We start from the raw sequence: 19,767 nt of genomic DNA, 5'->3' as shown, positions 1-19,767 counted from the left end.
TATTTTCCAATTCTCGGGTAGATCAAAGTTTAAACTAAGCTAGACACAAACCTACTTTCTGTACACAGATCTTGTTGTATTTTCTAATCTATGAAGTATCAGTGAGCAAAGGCCAAGGATGTTTTTTGAGTGTAATATGTGATATCTAGTTGGATTTTGTAAAATATACTCTGCTGTGGTTTTATGCTTAAACTTGATGGGATGTGAGTTATTGACAGAAGAGAATATTTAAGCTAGGAAAAGCTTGGAACCAAAATTGTGAAATCATGGTGCAATTGAGCATGACGACTCATCATTACCTTTCTAATGTTCATAAATGATTATGCTTATTATAGAAACACAAAAAGAGTTGGTGTCAGTTTTGTTTTTCTTCTGTTCTTCTTTCTTTCAGCCATAATGCTATACATTTTCATTCTTGATGAGTGGCTTTCAAGTAAAAATATTTTTGTTGTAATTGCATGAAATCGCTATAATATTTATTTGGAGTGTTGCTATTGTGCCCTTAAAGCAGTAAGTGCTGCATCTTAGCATATGTTTTGTTTAAGACTTAAACTATATATATATATACACTCACCTAAAGGATTATTAGGAACACCATACTAATACTGTGTTTGACCCCCTTTCGCCTTCAGAACTGCCTTAATTCTACGTGGCATTGATTCAACAAGGTGCTGAAAGCATTCTTTAGAAATGTTGGCCCATATTGATAGGATAGCATCTTGCAGTTGATGGAGATTTGTGGGATGCACATCCAGGGCACGAAGCTCCCGTTCCACCACATCCCAAAGATGCTCTATTGGGTTGAGATCTGGTGACTGTGGGGGCCAGTTTAGTACAGTGAACTCATTGTCATGTTCAAGAAACCAATTTGAAACGATTCGACCTTTGTGACATGATGCATTATCCTGCTGGAAGTAGCCATCAGAGGATGGGTACATGGTGGTCATAAAGGGATGGACATGGTCAGAAACAATGCTCAGGTAGGCCGTGGCATTTAAACGATGCCCAATTGGCACTAAGGGGCCTAAAGTGTGCCAAGAAAACATCCCCCACACCATTACACCACCACCACCAGCCTGCACAGTGGTAACAAGGCATGATGGATCCATGTTCTCATTCTGTTTACGCCAAATTCTGACTCTACCATCTGAATGTCTCAACAGAAATCGAGACTCATCAGACCAGGCAACATTTTTCCAGTCTTCAACTGTCCAATTTTGGTGAGCTTGTGCAAATTGTAGCCTCTTTTTCCTATTTGTAGTGGAGATGAGTGGTACCCGGTGGGGTCTTCTGCTGTTGTAGCCCATCCGTCTCAAGGTTGTACTTGTTGTGGCTTCACAAATGCTTTGCTGCATACCTCGGTTGTAACGAGTGGTTATTTCAGTCAAAGTTGCTCTTCTATCAGCTTGAATCAGTCGGCCCATTCTCCTCTGGCCTCTAGCATCAACAAGGCATTTTCGCCCACAGGACTGCCGCATACTGGATGTTTTTCCCTTTTCACACCATTCTTTGTAAACCCTAGAAATGGTTGTGCGTGAAAATCCCAGTAACTGAGCAGATTGTGAAATACTCAGACCGGCCCGTCTGGCACCAACAACCATGCCACGCTCAAAATTGCTTAAATCACCTTTCTTTCCCATTCAGACATTCAGTTTGGAGTTCAGGAGATTGTCTTGACCAGGACCACACCCCTAAATGCACTGAAGCAACTGCCATGTGATTGGTTGGTTAGATAATTGCATTAATGAGAAATTGAACAGGTGTTCCTAATAATCCTTTAGGTGAGTGTATATAAGATGTAGTCTATTCCGTGATTAAGCAGGACAGTACATCATGTTTTATAGATGAAATAGACATGCACAATATATTCAGTAAACTCTCATACTTATAACATGTTCATGCTGAGTCTTTGTGTTTGTACTCACAAATCAATAATTACAGCACTTTATTCCCAGGAAAAATGCTGGTTATCCTGATGTTGCACACTGCGATTTTGTAGTGAGAGTTCACTCCTCTATTTAAGGACTTTTTCATCCAGGGATAAGATTTTTAGTTAATAAATGAATCAGTGCATTAAAAGTGTTATCCACAGTTGTCTAAAATGTGAGAAAACAAACTAAACCTTGCCTTCCAAAATATTTGAATCCAGTTGATTTATAGATGATGTCCCTTCTCAGGTTTTTGCTGCTGCCTGTCTTACGATGAATTTTAAATTCCCTGCTGTATTTAGAAAGACAGCAGTCAGGCAAAGTCTTTAGGAAAAGAATAATGAACCAGCTTGTTAAGATTTATTTATAGACTGGATTTCATCTCAGTTTCTTAACCTTTCTTGGCTGGCAGATTCATGACAGAGAATTGGAATGCAAATAGCACAAAATGAGATTCAACCACATTTTTAAAAGCAAAAAAATATATATATAAGTGGAGTCTTTCAAGGGTGAGTGGAATATAATATCATGTAATAAAGAACACATAAATGATTGAGATCACATATATATTCAAATATCTGACCATTGAAACATGAAATAATGCAGGGCAGTACATTAGATTAGTTACTGTTTTTCTTAGCTAATATATATCTCAATGGTTACTATTTATTATTAATATAACTACAGGGCTGTCTTTGGTGGTTTTTAACTATGCTATATAACATCATTTTAATCTGTGTTTCTGTTGCTTTGCGATATCCCTACTTGAGCCTTAACTCTTTTCCCTTACGGCCGAGTGTTTGTTTACTTCTGACATGTTGCTCCCTGGGGGTTAAAACTCATCAGTTGCTTCTAAATTATCTGCCACTTACTATTTACCAGCCAGGGAAAGTGGGCACCAGGTAGGGTACGACCTCTCAATGCTTTTGCTGTTTTGGAAATGATGCTGGCGAAACTTTGAAATGCAATGGCACTGTGCCCTTGAAAGAACAGCACAGGGCTGTCTCGTACGTTTTTGCAGTTGCAGCTGAAGGTTCCAGTCACCCAACAATAGCACTGGAAGCTGAGCAAGCTGCTGGTCTTTGTAAATAAAAAGATCTGCAGGAAGAGATGCTGTATTAGTATTTTAGTGTTGAGTTTCAGTTTCAGTTTACGTGCTTGGAATAAACTAGCAGTGTTTAATTTATATGCTGGACCAGTGTCTGAAAGAGTGAACATGTGAGTGGAGATGAACAGTGACATGGGTCTGCAGTTCGCATTGCGTGTACTTTCTTTCATGAATGACACCGTTGTGTGTTCATGGTTTGCTTTCTTTCCGTTTCTTTGAACTTCTCTGCCTTCTTTATAAGGTGGAGACTTATTAGTAGACTCCAATCATCAGGAATATTTCAGGCTCTTCTCTACTAGGTTTCTTTTATCACAAGCAAGGATCTGTATTCAAGGTGAAATCAGCAGTTAGGAAAAGCAACAGGCACACTATTTCTGTTCCCCCGTTTGTTTCTTTTCTTTTCCGTGAAGAAGACCGATGAAATAAGATGTGAAAACAAGGATCTCTGGGAATTCTTGTTAATGCAGTTTTTGTTTAATGCCTGAGGGTGTAGAGGTTGCTGAATGATTTATAGTGTGATCCATTTCTAGTCAATGGTATTTGGAAATGTGTTCCTGCAGCATTGCCAACTGTACTGGCTTTGCTTCCGATGGGGAATTTGTATCATGCATGTCCAGAATGTCTTAGTCTAATCACAACTGGTGAATTTTACTCATGGGTTCGGATAACTTTCGTAGGTTAAAACATATTTAATGCTCCGCTGTCTAGTTATGTACTTAAGTCATCTTTAGCTAATTGTGCACTGTCACTGTCAAAATGAAAAGGAGACTGATCAGAGGTTTTGATTGGTCAAAGTGTACATGGGACAACAATATTACATTTTAAGCAGTACAGTCCTAGTTCAAGCTGGCTTGTTGTTCTCAATGTTCAGCCATTAATTTGTTTGCGTTCAATTTCTTTTGGTGTTGTCTGATCCTGATTTCCATGTTGTTTTGTCAGAATCAGCATTAGTCAATTCCTGTGAAGGGTTTTGCATACCTTATTCAAATGTCCTGAAGTCAATGTTGTCCTTAATTTCCAAACTTTATCCAGTATTTATATGATTTTAAAAAGTGGTGATATAAAACTGATACAGGATTATATGAAACCAAATAGTATATCTGAAGTGTGTAATATGATGATATACAGCTCTGGAAAAAATTAAGAGACCACTTAACATTGATTTCTGTACTTGGAGTGGTCTCTTTATTTTTTCCAGAGCTGTATATACACTGATCAGCCATAACATTATGACCACCTGCCTAATATTGTGTAGGTCCCCCTTTTGCCACCAAAACAGCCCTGACCCGTCAAGGCATGGGCTCCACTAGACCTCTGAAGGTGTGTTGTGGTATCTGGCACCAAGACGTTAGCAGCAGATCCTTTAAGTCCTGTAAGTTGCGAGGTGGGGCCTCCATGGATCGGACTTGTTTGTCCAGCACATCCCACAGATGCTCAATTGGATTGAGATCTGGGGAATTTGGAGGCCAATACAACACCTTGAACTCGTGATTCATCAGACCAGGCCACCTTCTTCCATTGCTCCGTGGTCCAGTTCTGATGCTCACGTGCCCATTGTAGGCGCTTTCGGCAGTGGACAGGGGTCAGCATGGGCACCCTGACTGGTCTGCGGCTACGCAGCCCCATACGCAACAAACTGCGATGCACTGTGTGTTCTGACACCTTTCTATCAGAACCAGCATTCACTTTTTCAGCAATTTGAGCTACAGTAGCTCGTCTGTTGGATCGGACCACACGGGCCAGCCTTCGATCCCCACGTGCATCAGTGAGCCTTGGCCGCCCATGACCCTGTCGCCGGTTCACCGCTTTTCCTTCCTTGGACCACTTTTTTTCAGGTACTGACCACTGCAGACCGGGAACACCCCACAAGAGCTGCAGTTTTGGAGATGCTCTGACCCAGTCGTCTAGCCATCACAATTTGGCCCTTGTCAAAGTCGCTCAGATCCTTACGCTTGCCCATTTTTCCTGCTTCTAACACATCAACTTTGAGGACAAAATGTTCACTTGCTGCCTAATATATCCCACCCACTGACAGGTGCCATGATAACAAGATTATCAGTGTTATTCACTTCACCTGTCAGTGGTCATAATGTTATGGTTGATTGGTGTATATTGGAATATATTTCTATCAAGATATATTATACCTTTTATTTGAATTAGATCATTAAACAAAAAAAAGTAAACGTGTGTGTATGAATCAAAAACAACAAAAAGCTGTGAAGCTTAGTTTATAGTTTCCCTTGAGAAACATTATTTAAAAATATGTTTTAACTTCATAAAGGACATTTGCCCTTTCCAAATTACATACATTAACTTTATAAATTCTTCATAACATTGAGTTTAATAACTCATTTATAAACCCTTTGTAACTTAATGAAACAGTGATAATAGCATGGTTGTTAAGCAATCATAAATTGTCATTTGTCCACCTTAATGTGTTCACAGATATCAGTTACAAATAGAAACATTGTTCTTCTGTGATTCATTTAGCTGATTTATATGGAGCGGCAATAACAACTTTATACACCCTGTTTCCAAACTCAGTCCAGTGTGCTGGGGTCGGACCAGTTCAACAAACTCTGAGAAGATGTCATTGATAAAATGTATAGTTTAATTATCAATACTAAGCTAATCAAATGGATGAAGTAACATGGTTTCAAATCAAGGTTGTGCCTATTTCCGAGTCCAGCTGTACAGGGCTGTGCATGTGTGTTTGTTTGGTCGTGATCCCGTTTATTGACCGGTGATCTGTACCAATGTGTGAACCACAGTGGAAAGCAATCACATGGCCAATGAATGTTTAATCACACAAATTGAACAGGGCATCAACATACAGTGCAATACAAGGCTGCTTTGTCTTCCTGAAAGTACTGGCACAGATCATTGTTGTGTAGAGTAACGTCAGGCAGCATCCTGACCAGCACAGAACAGCCTGAGCGTGCCTGAACAGCTGAGAGGAGGTGCAGCCTCTCCCAATGCCCAGGTCAGCAGATTTATACTGTTTTTCAGAGGCTGTGCTTGCCACTGATTTCTGCACTGCAGAAATGATATCTCAGCAAATGCGAGGCAGATGCATTTCAGCATGCCCATGGTTTCATGTCTTTTCTCTTTTTTCCTGACTTAAAATTGCTCATGTGAATAACGTTCCAGTCATAGCTAAGGGTGTACATTGTAATACTTGCCTGATTTTTTTAATTGACCGATGCTGTCTTCTAAAATGAAAAGGGTGCTACATGGTTTTGAATTCTATGTGTGAGATTTCCCTTGCAGGAGGTTTTAAAGAGACTATCACTAGAAAGGATTGTTTCTCTTCGCTTCACCCTTCAGGAGACATCATCTATGCATTCAGTCAAATGCAAGAAAGCAATACAATCAGCATGCTGTTCATGTGCTGCAGAAAGTACAGTATTACACCTCGCCTTCACATGGCAATCCCTATAGTGCCCTCTAGTGTTCATATGCTGCACAACATGTAGACTTCCAAAACAGCTGGTGGTTCCTGATATCTAACGATTATTATTTAAGAAAGCACACACGTGTATATAAATAGTTATTCCTTTGGTTAGCTGTTAACATGAACAGGTATGAAAGATATATATATGTTAACACAATATATATTTATCTTTGTTCTTTTGAAGACAATGTAACAATTCGTACATATTTTCCATTATTATTATTATTATTATTATTATTATTATTATTATTATTATTATTATTATTGTTAGAATATGATTACATTCAGATCACCATACAGCATACAATCTATACATCTGGTTATTATCCTGCTGTGATTGGATTAGTAACATTATGCTATCAGTATATACTTTCTTCTTTATATATATATATATAGTGACACTGTGCTGGGTGACACAGTGAGAAAATATCTATATTGGTTAATAGGTTTTATGCACATGCACAGACACACACACACACACACATATATAAAGTATTCTGGTTTAATGTATTTTCCTGTAATACAACCCCAGTTAAATCCAGCCTGCAATGAAAACTAGAAGATGGTTTTCTTCTGGAGAATAAACGCTGTGTGCTTCTTATTAAATCAATCAATCACGAGCAGTTGTTTCTTTGGAAAAAAGAATAATAATCTTGAATTAGGTACTAAACTCCTGTAGGGGTTACATCACAAGACTATTAAATGAGCTGTTTTTTTCTTCCAAACAACAATGTTTTTTTTGTTAGGGTACAGACCTGTTTTGATTGAGGATGACCAGGGAAAATCTGTGTGAATGTTCACAGAGACTAAATCAAGTACAGGGCACTGATTTACTGTACACGCACTTGTCCAGGCATCTATCTATGAGTCTTCAAGTGCATTTGGTGGTTGACATGAATTTATAACCTGTCATTTTCACTTCTGAATGTGGATTTTGCCCGTGTCTTAGATTTATATCCAGTAGTTTGTGTTGCAATGGTAAATTCACCAGAGGGGCAAAGAATAATATACTGGGCCAAATTCTCTGTGAAATTGCAAACTGCTGGCAGTTAAGTGCAATGACACAATGGGTACACATTCTGTAAAAATGGCATCATAGCAGATTGAGAGCGGGGTGAAGGCACGGTGAATGACACTTGGAGACGCAGTACAGCTGTGAGGCAGAATGGCAAGACTTTTCACAGACACTTCTAATGTTCACCTGGCAGAAAATGTCAGATCACATACTCAAAGTGGGAGATCTGTTCCGACAGCATCTAAAGACATGATGAGAGTTACTCACGTGGCAAAGAAACCAATCCGAGGGACTAATCCCCCACATTATGCAGAAATCACATGGAAATAATTAACAATACTGTGGTGGCACTGAAACAAACGAGTTTCTCCATACTTAATGAGCGGGCAGCAGCGAACAGAAGAATAATAAGAAAATGGCAACAGGCCTGTAAGATCATAGAACAGATTCGCCATGCTTTGTTAAACCACTGAGACTGAGTTAAGGTAGACACACCATGCTGATATTTCCTTCAGCCTCTGCAATCTTGGGAGCTCTTGCAGTTTATTGTTTGAAACACTATCTTAGCTTATAAGTGATTTATATCAATCCTTGGGTGTTTCCCCAGAGCCTGCAGCTCCCAAATAAATCCCTCTGAAAAACAACAAGAGATTAATCATATCAGTTTATAGATAAATGCTGTTACTTATAAAGATTCTTTAGTCACGGAATTATTTCTGATGGAATGATCTTGGCGTGTTGCCTAACATTCAGCCAACTGTTTAGCGTGTATCGTCACTTCTACAATACTAATAAGTGGAAGTTTTGTTTATGGAACCGAAGTCTGAGTAAATATCCGACTGGGTCCAGTTGAGTGTAGTCCCTGAAAAACTATAAAAACTACCGTAGGAAAGATCATCTTGTTTGGGATGTTTCCCCAGCTGCTGCAGGACTCTCTGTGGAGAACTAGGAAGCTATTATCCGGTGAGAATCCCAGGTCTTCATTTTCATGAACACAGCCCAACACCTTAGTCAATGGCTTCAGTCACAATTAATCACTCTAATTAATGGTTGTGATGGGGCTGCTGGAAATACGCCGTGCTCCACATCGTTCGCCAGATCTCCCACACTTTCCAACAAAGTCACGTTTCTGAATTGTGTCAAGTGCGAATATTTGCTCATTTTCGTTTCCAAAACAACAACAATGACACAATAGTGTTGAGTAGATTTTGTAGATGAGCCTGCAGTCACCATTTTGATGGAAATTAGTCGAAGCAATTCTGATACAAGCTGCATCGGTGTAACACTTCAAATGTGATAGAAAATCACCCTGAAGGGGCAGCTGGTTGGAGATTGCTGACACACTGTTGGCACATCAGTACAGAAACGTTGGCATGAGCCCCCGAATCTGTTCAATGATAGATCTGAATATATACGAAGGGGTGTATTACGCAACTTGTCAAACAAAATGAAAAATGGACAGAACGGTAGTTTTATGAGTGTGAATCTTGGCACCTCTCGATGTTTAAAATAAAAACTAAAAGCCCTTTGTCTTGGATAGTACAATGAATGCTGTCTTAGTGGTGAAGCTTTACGAATGTTCATTTAAAAAGTTACACCCAGAAAATAGTGCATTTGCATTTTAATCTGTAACTGATCGAGTGTGACCCATATGTGCTGCGTACAGTTCACATATAGGTCACGTATTCTGAGCCTTTCATAGAGGAAGTGGAATTCTAGGCTCGTCGCAACGGGCTAGTGTCTGTAGGAGCCAGCATATCCGACCGATGTCTCACTGTGCTGCTGTACCATTGTGATTTCTTATATGTGCCCCATACCACACATTGTGGCAATAGTGCAACAACTGAGCTGTTAAAGCCAGGGGTGCTATAACAGCCTGCACCTGTCAGGATGAAATAGTTCTCTGGAACCACAGTGTAATCTTTTTCCTCTATACCACAAAGCGCAACATTGCGATTTAGTGAGCTGGAATCAGAGCCTGTGTACGAACAGGGGCGTTAGCGGGATGGTTGCCAGGGTATCTGTGTGTGTGTGCGTGTGCGTGTGCATGTGTGTGTGAGTATTGATTGAGCTCCACACGGCTTAATGAATTTGACGTCTCTGACTCCATCTACTGTTAAGAGAAAATCTGCATTTCGTTCTATTTATAGCGCCAGTTGATTACAATACAAGCCAACGGGGCCAAACAACGGGATGACTTCGGAAGGTAAAAAGTCAGGGAAACGTAGACAAGAGCTAATTCATCTCACAATTGTCTGGATAATACGGCCAGCCACACAGATGGGAAAGGAGCAGGGGGTACAGACAGGTTTTGAAGCTGCAGTTAATTATTGAGTACCACCAGGGTGCTACAGAGTTAACTGATTTAAAACGCCAGTATCCTTTCTATTCTTGGTGGTACAATACAGTGGCTATAGAAAGTCTACACCCCCTTTCACAATGTTCTTGTTTTCAGGTCTGAGGCTCCTGTGTCCCAGCCGCGACAGTCTCCTCCATGAACTTTGCGATATTGTTGGCGCACAAGCAATGCAGAGACCTTAGGCCATCTGCTGTTGACGTTGGTCATGTGTGGAATGGCCTGTAACACAGCCTGGGGTCAACTCACAAACCATGGGGCCCTGTTTGTCCGCCCGGCACCCCGTGTGTGTGCGTGATCCCACCTCACATGTCACAGTGCCACTGTCACAGTCATGTGTGGGAGGAGCCACAGAATGGAGGCAGGGCATTGCGTGTACAGTGAAAAACAAGTACTGAAGTTTAGACTCATGTTAATAGAGCCTGAAAAAGAGGAGAAGATGTATAAAAACATAATTTGTAACCGCCCGTTTCTGTCAAATGTCCTTCTCCACCTGCTGGAGAAGAGAAGAAAGCAGTGTAGCAAACTTGTGTTGGCTCAAAGTTTAAAGATGTTAATTCCAAAAGGATCCACAGATCTGAGATTGAAGATTTGCATTTTTTTCTGTTAGCAGCAGCATTAATTGCATATTAATGACTTATTCTATTTCTGTCTTCCGGAGTGTTGACATTTTGCAGGTAATGCAGGTATCTGTTCCTTCAGATGTCCAGGTGGAAAGCTGGTGCATGGTGATTGAAGATTTGTAGGCAATACATCATGCTTTCCCCTTTTTCTGTATTTTTCATACACTGCTGTTTAATCCTGTCTTGAACCTTTTTATATGTTTACGTACATGCAGTATATATATTAATTCTATATTGAGGGCTGGCCAGCTGGGCACTATACTTATACAGCGCTAAGAGGAGGACCTGTCAGATTCCACGTCCGATATAAGAAATAGGTATCACATGTCTTTATCAGAGAGTGGCCTGAATAACTTTTAATTGTACTTGACGGACAGGTTGTCCAAAATGTTCAGCTGTTCCATTGATAAAGGTGGACAGGTTTATAGGGCTATCTTGTTGCCGTCTTAAATTACCCCGCTTAAAAAAGCGCGTGCCCATCGCCCGGGCACAGTGTGTGTGTGTGTGTGTGTATGTGTGTGTGTGTGTGTGTGAGCGTGTGGGTGTGTGTGTGTCGTTGTCTTTCTGAATCTCTCCTGATGACAAGGTATTGTGGTATTCTGTGGCGCTTTCTCTCATCCGAGTCGCCGAAGAGCGAAGTGGTGGAGAAGGAGGAAACAGTTGAGAAAGATGACAATGTAGATCACGGTGAGTACAAAGCAGCTGTGGTTTGGCCTTGGCAATGTCTGTATATCCATATCGTGCGGGAATACACACTGTATTAGGCATAACTGGAAGGGTATCGATGCTGGGGAGTAATGAGGTGATGTTCATAAAGAGATCATGCACCCGACACAATGCAGAGCCAGCTGGGTGTAAAGATTTAAAGCTATAAACTTCTTATCAGACTCAAGACTACATCAGTGTGTTACAAAAAAAATGCACATACACTTCATAAATGCCAGCATCATTAATGAAGAATTATCTGCCAGTGAAATCAGAATGATCTGCAAACATGAGGACAAAAATATCCGGTTTGTTTTCACTTAATATAGGCATACATTAATTCCCTTTAATTGCATCAATGTCTAAAAACCTACAATAATGCTAGCAGGGATTATATTCTCTGATATGTAAAAAATAAATGTAATTCACTAGTTCAATCCTTTAAAATAATATTATACATCTAAGCAAGATTATTTAAGAAAAAGGTTTTCTTGTATTTAATGTTGCTAGTTAGATACCTTACTTTGACAATACCTATTCACAATAATGTGATATTCAGGTAGTTCCCAGAATGATAATGTATGCAAAATTGTATAAAATTCATTTTTAAAGTGATAAAATCCTTCCTTAAAATAAATTAGTAGTATTCTAGGGAGTGATTAGAATGCCCATTGCATAAAGATTTAACAGCACACAAAATATGAGGAAAGAAACAAACAAACAAACATAATACAGACTGGCAATTGCCGAGTATAAATCTGGAGATATGGGAATATGATTTCAAATTATAATCTTGAAAACATAGAGATTTGTCTGCACAGCACCTACAGTAATCAAGTGTTATTTGTTGTAATCAGTCACCATATCCCAGCACAGGGAGCAATAGAGATTTTGGTATATTTATATTTTCACTCTTCCTGATTTGCAAACTAGAGAAAATATGTTCCTTCAGGTTCACTCACAGACAGTTTCTATTAGATTGTGGTTTTCCTGCTTAAAGGAATAGTAGGGGAGCATTGTTCAATGGGCATTGCTTTGTAAAAGAAATATAATAAACCCTGCGATTTTCTTTTAAATGCGCTTCAACATTGGCTGTGAATCTTGTTGACTTGTTGCAGAACACCTACACAATTAGTTCCCAGAAAGTGTAATAAACTCGATTTAATATTATTTGTCACGTGATCCTATTGCTCTACAAATCAAGGTGTCTCTAATCACAAACCAACTTAAATAATATACTTTGTTTATAGCTTTCCACAGTTTTTTTCACTACAGTAACTAAAAGGTAATTTTGCCAATTTTCCAGTTCTACCTGCTTGTGATCATGGTGATCGATTTTAAAACCCTCAAAAACAAGCAAGAACACCTGCTGAGTATTTTAAAATGAAAATGATAACAAGGACATGAGTGAGCTAGAGTTGAAGAAATTGATTCAGTTGATGTTCTCCTGATTTCTCATGCTGTGTTACAGAATGTACTAGCAAGTAAGGATGTTTATTCAGTATTTCAATTTTAATTTACGAAAGTTAGGAACATCTTTTGCTACAAAGACCTTAAACTTTGAGGACACATTGCATATCAGTACACCACTGGCAAACTTGACCTTGTGTGGATCTGTAGCTATTCTTGACTGTGTTTGGGGACCCTGAGCTTTAAATAAGACAAGCACCTGACAGAAGCCATTGTTCTTGCAGTCTGTGAGTGCTAACTTAAAGATACTGCTTCGGACTGTGGTCTGTAGCAGAGGGACATCTGTCTGAAAACACCCTGGTATTTATAGAGGAGCGAAAGCATAGCAGCTGTTTGTTTTGGACCAGTGTTGCCCCACGGACTAATCTCATCACGTTTCCATGGGTTTCATCAAAGCACCAGCCACTCGATTCCAGCGAGAGTGTCAAGTCATTCATTTGTGTTGGAAACGAAGTGGTGGTACATTTTTGGCTGAAGCGTAGCAGAAAAGCCAGGAAGCGGAAGAACTTCCGAATTCAGGATCAGCACAGGTTACAGCCAGGGAATGAAGGATACAGAGTAACAAACAAAACTATAAATAAAGTCGGTAACAGGATAATATGCATTGACGTCAATCTTATTATCCACTCAAATCTGAGAGACCTCTGAAATCTTCATGTAAAATATTAGAGGAAACACAGCTGAAACGTTTTATACATTACAGTCTTTCAGTGCTTGCTATTCAAAAGCATTTTCTTCCTTTTCATAGTCGTGACACTTTGATTGACACATATATCTAATACACGCATATGGTTTTGCTTTCATCTGAGACTTGCACTTGCTTAGGTTTTTATAATAATAGCCTTTATTTGATGGGGTTGTGACTTAAACTACATTTAGACAAGCTTTTAAATTGGAGTCTGCCTCATTTGCATGAAGCCACTGTTGGAGGTCATTAATTATCAATTGCCCAATGGTACAAAATAATGAAAAACAAAAGTGTTTCATTTCCTTTAGATGTCTTAAATTATATATATATATATATATATATATATATATATATATATATATATATATATATATGTGTGTGTGTGTGTGTGTGTGTGTGTGTGTGTGTGTGCGCATTATTATCAGCTGGGCTGTGAGCATGCGGATGATTAATTCAGAGCTCCCAGTTTGTTCTCAGTGGCTCCTGCAGAGTCGGTGCCAAGCAGGTTATTGTATTCGATGTGGATCAATGCCAGATCAATGACACAAACAACATTAAAAGCTGTGATGTACAAGCTATGAAATGTTTTGGGCAGTGTTTGTGAAATTCTATCTTGGAGGTCTTCACTCAGCCATTTTCCTATTTCATCAGACCCATGGAACAGACTGCATACAGACTGAGCTACATTAGTGCATTTCAGCAAGATACAATATCTATTCATACAATAAATAGCAATCATTGTTTCTTTCTCTATCTATCTATCTATCTATCTATCTATCTATCTATCTATCTATCTAACTATAAATCGTTCTATATATATAACTATAACTATATGTCTATGTTTGTCTTTCTCTTTCTCTATCTCTCTCTCTCTCTCTCTCTCTCTCTCTATATATATATATATATATATATATATATATATATAAATAGTGGTATAACAGTTGAAGGATATTTTGGCATCTAATTAATGCTATGTATAGATGCACTAGCCAGTCCCCCTCATTCTCAATATATAATTAGAAACCACCACACAATACCAGAACAACAATACCAAATAAACTTGAAGCATTTAGCGATTTCTTAAAAAAAACATTCTTAGAGTCCACACAGTCATTCTTAAATACAGTAATAAAGCCAGAGACACCTAGACACAAACATAGAAGCTCTTCTTTTCTCCTCACTATAATATGTACTTGAAAACATGTCTGTACTGCTGCCTTTGAGATGGAAAGATACGGCATAAGATTGAAATCAGAAGCTAATTAAATTTAAGTTGGGATTGGATTAGGATCGGTCTTTTAGTTGCTATTCTCAACCTTGGCCACCTCAAGTTTGCTGTAACTGTCGATTGTGATCTGTACTCCATTAAGGGAAATTGTTATTGCTATTGTTCCTGTTATTATTGCCACTTCCCACTCACATATCTATAGCTACTTGATTATTATTTGCAGCCATGGTAACCCACTGCACAATGCAATGAGGGATTACAGTTTAATGGATGTAAACTGTCAATAAAAACTATTATTTTTAATTTGGAAATGGATAATAAACTTCTGCCCCAGCCTGTTGCTGTTGAAAGTGTTCACACCCTTCATTGGAAACGATGTCATTCATCGGTGCATGTAAAGAAGTTTAATGAATATTGCTTTTTGTAGCAATTATATCTCATCTCTGTTTGCTGAACACTAAGGCTATAGATACATTTCTGTGTTTGATTTCCACACATGAATGTACTTTCATAGTAGTATTTCAGAGCAATAGATGGCATTAACTTTGAATTGATCAGGTCCCTTGGCACAGCGCCCAGGTACTTGGCTTGTTGTACTTTGAAGGTAATACAATTTAGCCTGGCCGTCTGTGGATTTCACATAGAAAGGTCTGAGAGGTTCAATCTTATTGTGCGAGTTGTCAGTTTTCATGGATTTGATTACCAAAGTCAGTGCTAAACATCGTTTTGTAATGATGTAAAAGAGATTCTCTTCCCAGGTGGATTATATATAAAAAAACATGAATGAAAAACAAAATACAGGATTCAATTCTGTGGTATAATACATTATATTTCAATATTAGTGTTGATCTGCTGTGAGTTTGTATATCTAAATAGCTCTCTAACCATGCTAATCTCTTTCTCATATTCTGTCTTTTTATGTGTCTAGTCTTTTTCTTTTTGGGTGTGGATACTGTAGTATACTATAACATGTAGTACAGAATTACCAGTTAGACATCTTATTGTGACTTGTTTGAGGACTATAAGAGTGTTAAATGAATAAAATGTGAGTAGTTTTTGTAAATTATAGAAACTTGCAATTGGGGGATTTTGTTTTTCTCCAAATAAAATGAAATCCTTTTGCAAATTATATCTCTACTTCTGTGGGAAGCTTTTGCAATTCCTCATCTTTAATGACTGGTCTCCCAGGTTCAATTCAAACACATTACACTTAATAGAGAGGGTGCTTTTGATTCATGTTCAATTTTGCCATTGAGTTCTAAAAAATGCTTCTGACCTCAAGTGTGAAATGAACTGATATTCACACTGTATCAAATGACAAAACATTTTCCTCTGGCGGAGGGGCTGCTGGGTGATTTAAAAAAATCGCACACCGTCATAATAAGACCCTGTCTGTGTGCCGTCCGAGAAGCTCAGTGCTGTGGATCCCATTTCCACACAAAAGATTCTTGTTTTCAGGTACGTTTTCAAACTTTTGCTTCCCCCTGCTGGTAAACTGATTTATTACAGCCCTGCAGTTTTCTTGCCAACCTCACTGCAGAACATTTTTCCAACCACGACTTCAAGTAGACTTCATTGTCTAATGCTGGTTACCTGGAACAAAAACTTGCAATGCAATGAAATAAACTGGCCAACAGTTTCCACCTGTGCCTAAATACATTCAAAGGAGAAGATGCCTGAAAACATGCGTTTGAAGTTATATACTGAAGTTTTGTCCTTCTAGAATGTTGTATTCTCTTGTTTGCCATTCTTTGAGGTTATGCAGATGCCTCCCTTTGCATTTGTATTTTTATGTTGAATTCTAATTGGTTTAATTACCAGACACGTGTCTCTGATGTTGGTTGGAGAGGCGCTCTGGAAGCCCTGTTGATTGCAGTTTCCTCCCGCGTGGCGTGGAGGTGGGGGGTGCAAAGTGCAGATGCAAGCCGGTACTGAGATTCAGTGGTCTGGCGCTACCGATGCATGAAAATGACTTACATGCACTTCACTGAATTCTGTATTGCAGGGCCTCTAGGCTTGGCTTCATTTGCACTTTGCAGAACCTGCTCTTTAAATCGAATAAACCCCTTTCTGAATTGCACCCAAAGAAAATGGAAACAGATGTCCATCAGTTCTCAATGCAGAAATTACACTGGTGTTGTGGAAGCTTTGATTAGGCATGCAAAAACTGTAAAGCAAATCCTTCCTTTTGATGACCAAAATGAAATATCTCGGGACTGTATTAACATTTATTATTAGTTATTCTCCATAAGTCCTGCAACTGAACACTATTTGCATTGATTGATTGATGGAATTGACACATTCTGCAGACATCACATTTGTACATGACTGACTGATTTTCCTGTTGCCTTAATAACAATTTCATCCAAATATTCTCCAATGCAATGATCAGTGCAACACTAAATAGATTTGCCAAGTGTTTTATCTTCATTGCTACTGATAAGGATATTTTACCCTGTTGCTACACTGCTACTGGGACTTGTAAATACAAATTGCCCTTGCGTTGTTAACACTCCTGGGTTTTCTTCTGGATGACAAAAGAAGCAACCACTACCATACCAGGATATTGAAGCCATTTGAATATCAGCCCTGAGTGGATGGGTTTAGCTTTTTATAATTCTTTTCAATCCCATTGACCTGGCAGGCTACTCAGGGGAGGGTTCTTATTATCAATTAACTGCTGCCACTAAGAATTATGGGAAAGAGATCCATGGCAATTAAACTGTCAAGATTACTCATCTCTCTCTTATCCCATTTGCACTGCTTGTACAAGCATCCGGATGGGCCTTATGCAGGATCGTAAGAGCTGTGGTGGCCTTTAATGAGTCTCTGCTAAGCTCTTGCATTAACATACTGCCATGGACTTATTGGTAAAAGACTGAAAGGCATTTACTCGGGTACACATTGTGATAATGATTTGCAGACATGAGTTACTGCATTATTTTGTCCCCATCCTGGTGTGTGTGGGGTTGAAGCAGTCAGCTCAGTTGTAGGTCAAGACTGGATTGTCTTTTGCATGATGTGTGATTACTGTGCAATGAAACGCAAACTTCTGCTGCCCTCCACTACAGTCTGTACAGTTTTTACATCATCCTCAAATGTGGAAATGGATTTTCCTAGATGGTGGACTGATTTGCAACTTGATGCAAAACCAAGCACTCTCACTCTCTCTCTTCTAGATAGGAAATTGCCATTTGAATGGACAAGAAAGCACATTGATATAAGGAAAATTGAAAATAAAACATTGGCCACATATTTGAAGGTCACTATTGTGGTCCTTGTGCTAAATGCAAGCAGACACGGAGGCCGGAGTGTGAAGTTCAAACACACACAGGACTGGTGACTTGATTCAACTGGAAGGTGGTGCGTTCCAACACAACCTTAAAGATAAAACCATGCCATCTGTACTGAGAGATGTGACCTGCACTGTGCAGAAAGAAAGCCAACATGTTCATCAAAACGGTGCAGGTGTGTAATATATGTGTAACAAATGCCATATTGTTGTCTGTCTAAAAGAGGTGACTTCTGAGATCATGTCTATCTAGTATAAATAAATCCAGATAGCGTTGTTTGACTGATAAAGCAGCTGAATCTTTTAATGTACTTACGCTTGGTGCCAGAATTTAAGACCAGAAATACTACAAACTGGCCAGCTCAAGTTTAAAAAGCAATTAGAGTCTGCTCTGTCTTAAAAATTACATTTTTTGCCAAGTCCTTAGACATTAGGAGATAAAAAATAACCTGTCTTTTACAGATTAGATTCTGAAATTCCCATCCCACTCTCCTTGATATATTGGGTGCACTTAACATGTGAATAGTGAGCAACTGGAACTGAAATGTATCTATATATATATACATTTAAAAATATCAAACTATTATTGTATTATTATTATTATTATTATTATTATTATTATTATTATTATTATTATTATTATTATAACTGTATATGTCATGTTACAGAAACCAAACAAACATTGGAAAACAAGGCCATTGTGTGGATAATTAACTAAGACATTAATTAAATATGTAGCTAAGCCTCACAATCATCATGCAAAGATCAAATTATTTTATTTCTGTGGAATGGACGGATGATGTTTAGACACTTTAACTCACTTCAGCTGCAATCTATATACAGTGTCAAAAAAGACTGATACATACATATAACAATATGCATTAAAATAGATTAATCACTCAATAACATTTTTATCAACTAAACAATACATGCTCAATCAGTGTTCACAACTATTTCCACTAGGTGGGGTTGTAAGCTGTCAGTTGGAAGGCTAACGTTAATTCTTGTTGTTTGTTGTTTGTAATATTGTCCTTGTTCATGCCAAGCTGAAGACAGTGGAAGACACAAGTGCATACATAGCAGCAACTGCTAAAAAGCCGGTACAAATCCAGATACAAGCAGAACAAGATGGTTAAATATCATTAAAAAACAACAACATTGGACTGTTATATTTAAATAAATATTGTCTTTTAAAAATAGTTCACAATCAAAGGTGAAGGTATAGCATAGCTTTAAGGTGCAATAAAAAATCGAATTACTTTTTATTGTGAAATCGTGTATACTACTACTACTACTACTACTACTACTACTACTACTACTACTACTACTACTACTACTACTACTACTATTAATAATAATAATAACAACAATTTTAAGATAATATAAAAGAAAATTAATGCAAGGAAACATTTCTTTATCTGGAACTTGCTGTCATCTGCATGCTAGAGTCGTCTCACAGCTCTCTCTCAGATGTGTGTGTGTGTGTGTGTGTGTGTGTGTGTGTGTGTGTGAAATAAACGGGTTTCCCTGGGAAGTTCAATGTTACTATCTCCTCTGCGTTAGCAACGTTATTATTTATTCTCCGCATCGCGTTACCGAGCTCCCCCCCCATCTGCAGAGCTCAGTCCTACGCTCATCCCCCCATGCATGCGTGCATGAATCCCGGTGAAACTGACGTCTGTTCCCAGCTTTGCTCCTGCTGTGGACGGATACATGAGCTCATCCGTGGCAGCCCAGGCTCTTGCCCCTGCAGTTGCAGTTTGGCGCTGCTCTCACCGAAACCCCCGCTTGACGTGTGCGAGTAAAGAGGAGGTACCGGGCAATTATTGTGACGTGCTCCCGCTCCTCCCGCTCAGACACAGCCTGATTTGGCACAGTGCCTTCATTGAGAAAAAAGTCT

General features: G+C 38.8%; 1 protein-coding gene across 1 annotated transcript in view; it reads left to right on the top strand.

Moving 5' to 3' along the window:
- The first annotated feature begins 11,008 nt into the window (after window positions 1-11,008).
- The window catches only part of LOC136753536 (fibroblast growth factor 12), a 76,780-nt gene continuing 68,021 nt past the window's right edge, over window positions 11,009-19,767 (top strand). Inside the window, exon 1 of the mRNA XM_066709745.1 lies at window positions 11,009-11,171. Coding sequence (XP_066565842.1) covers window positions 11,063-11,171 — 109 coding nt within the window. The 5' untranslated portion in view covers window positions 11,009-11,062. The remainder of the gene's footprint in view (window positions 11,172-19,767) is intronic.

The sequence above is a fragment of the Amia ocellicauda genome, chromosome 7 (assembly GCF_036373705.1).
Source record: "Amia ocellicauda isolate fAmiCal2 chromosome 7, fAmiCal2.hap1, whole genome shotgun sequence".
In the NCBI taxonomy this organism is placed as follows: Eukaryota; Metazoa; Chordata; class Actinopteri; order Amiiformes; family Amiidae; genus Amia; species Amia ocellicauda.
The sequence above is the reverse complement of the archived record's forward strand: the minus strand, read 5'-3'. Positions and strand labels throughout refer to the sequence as shown.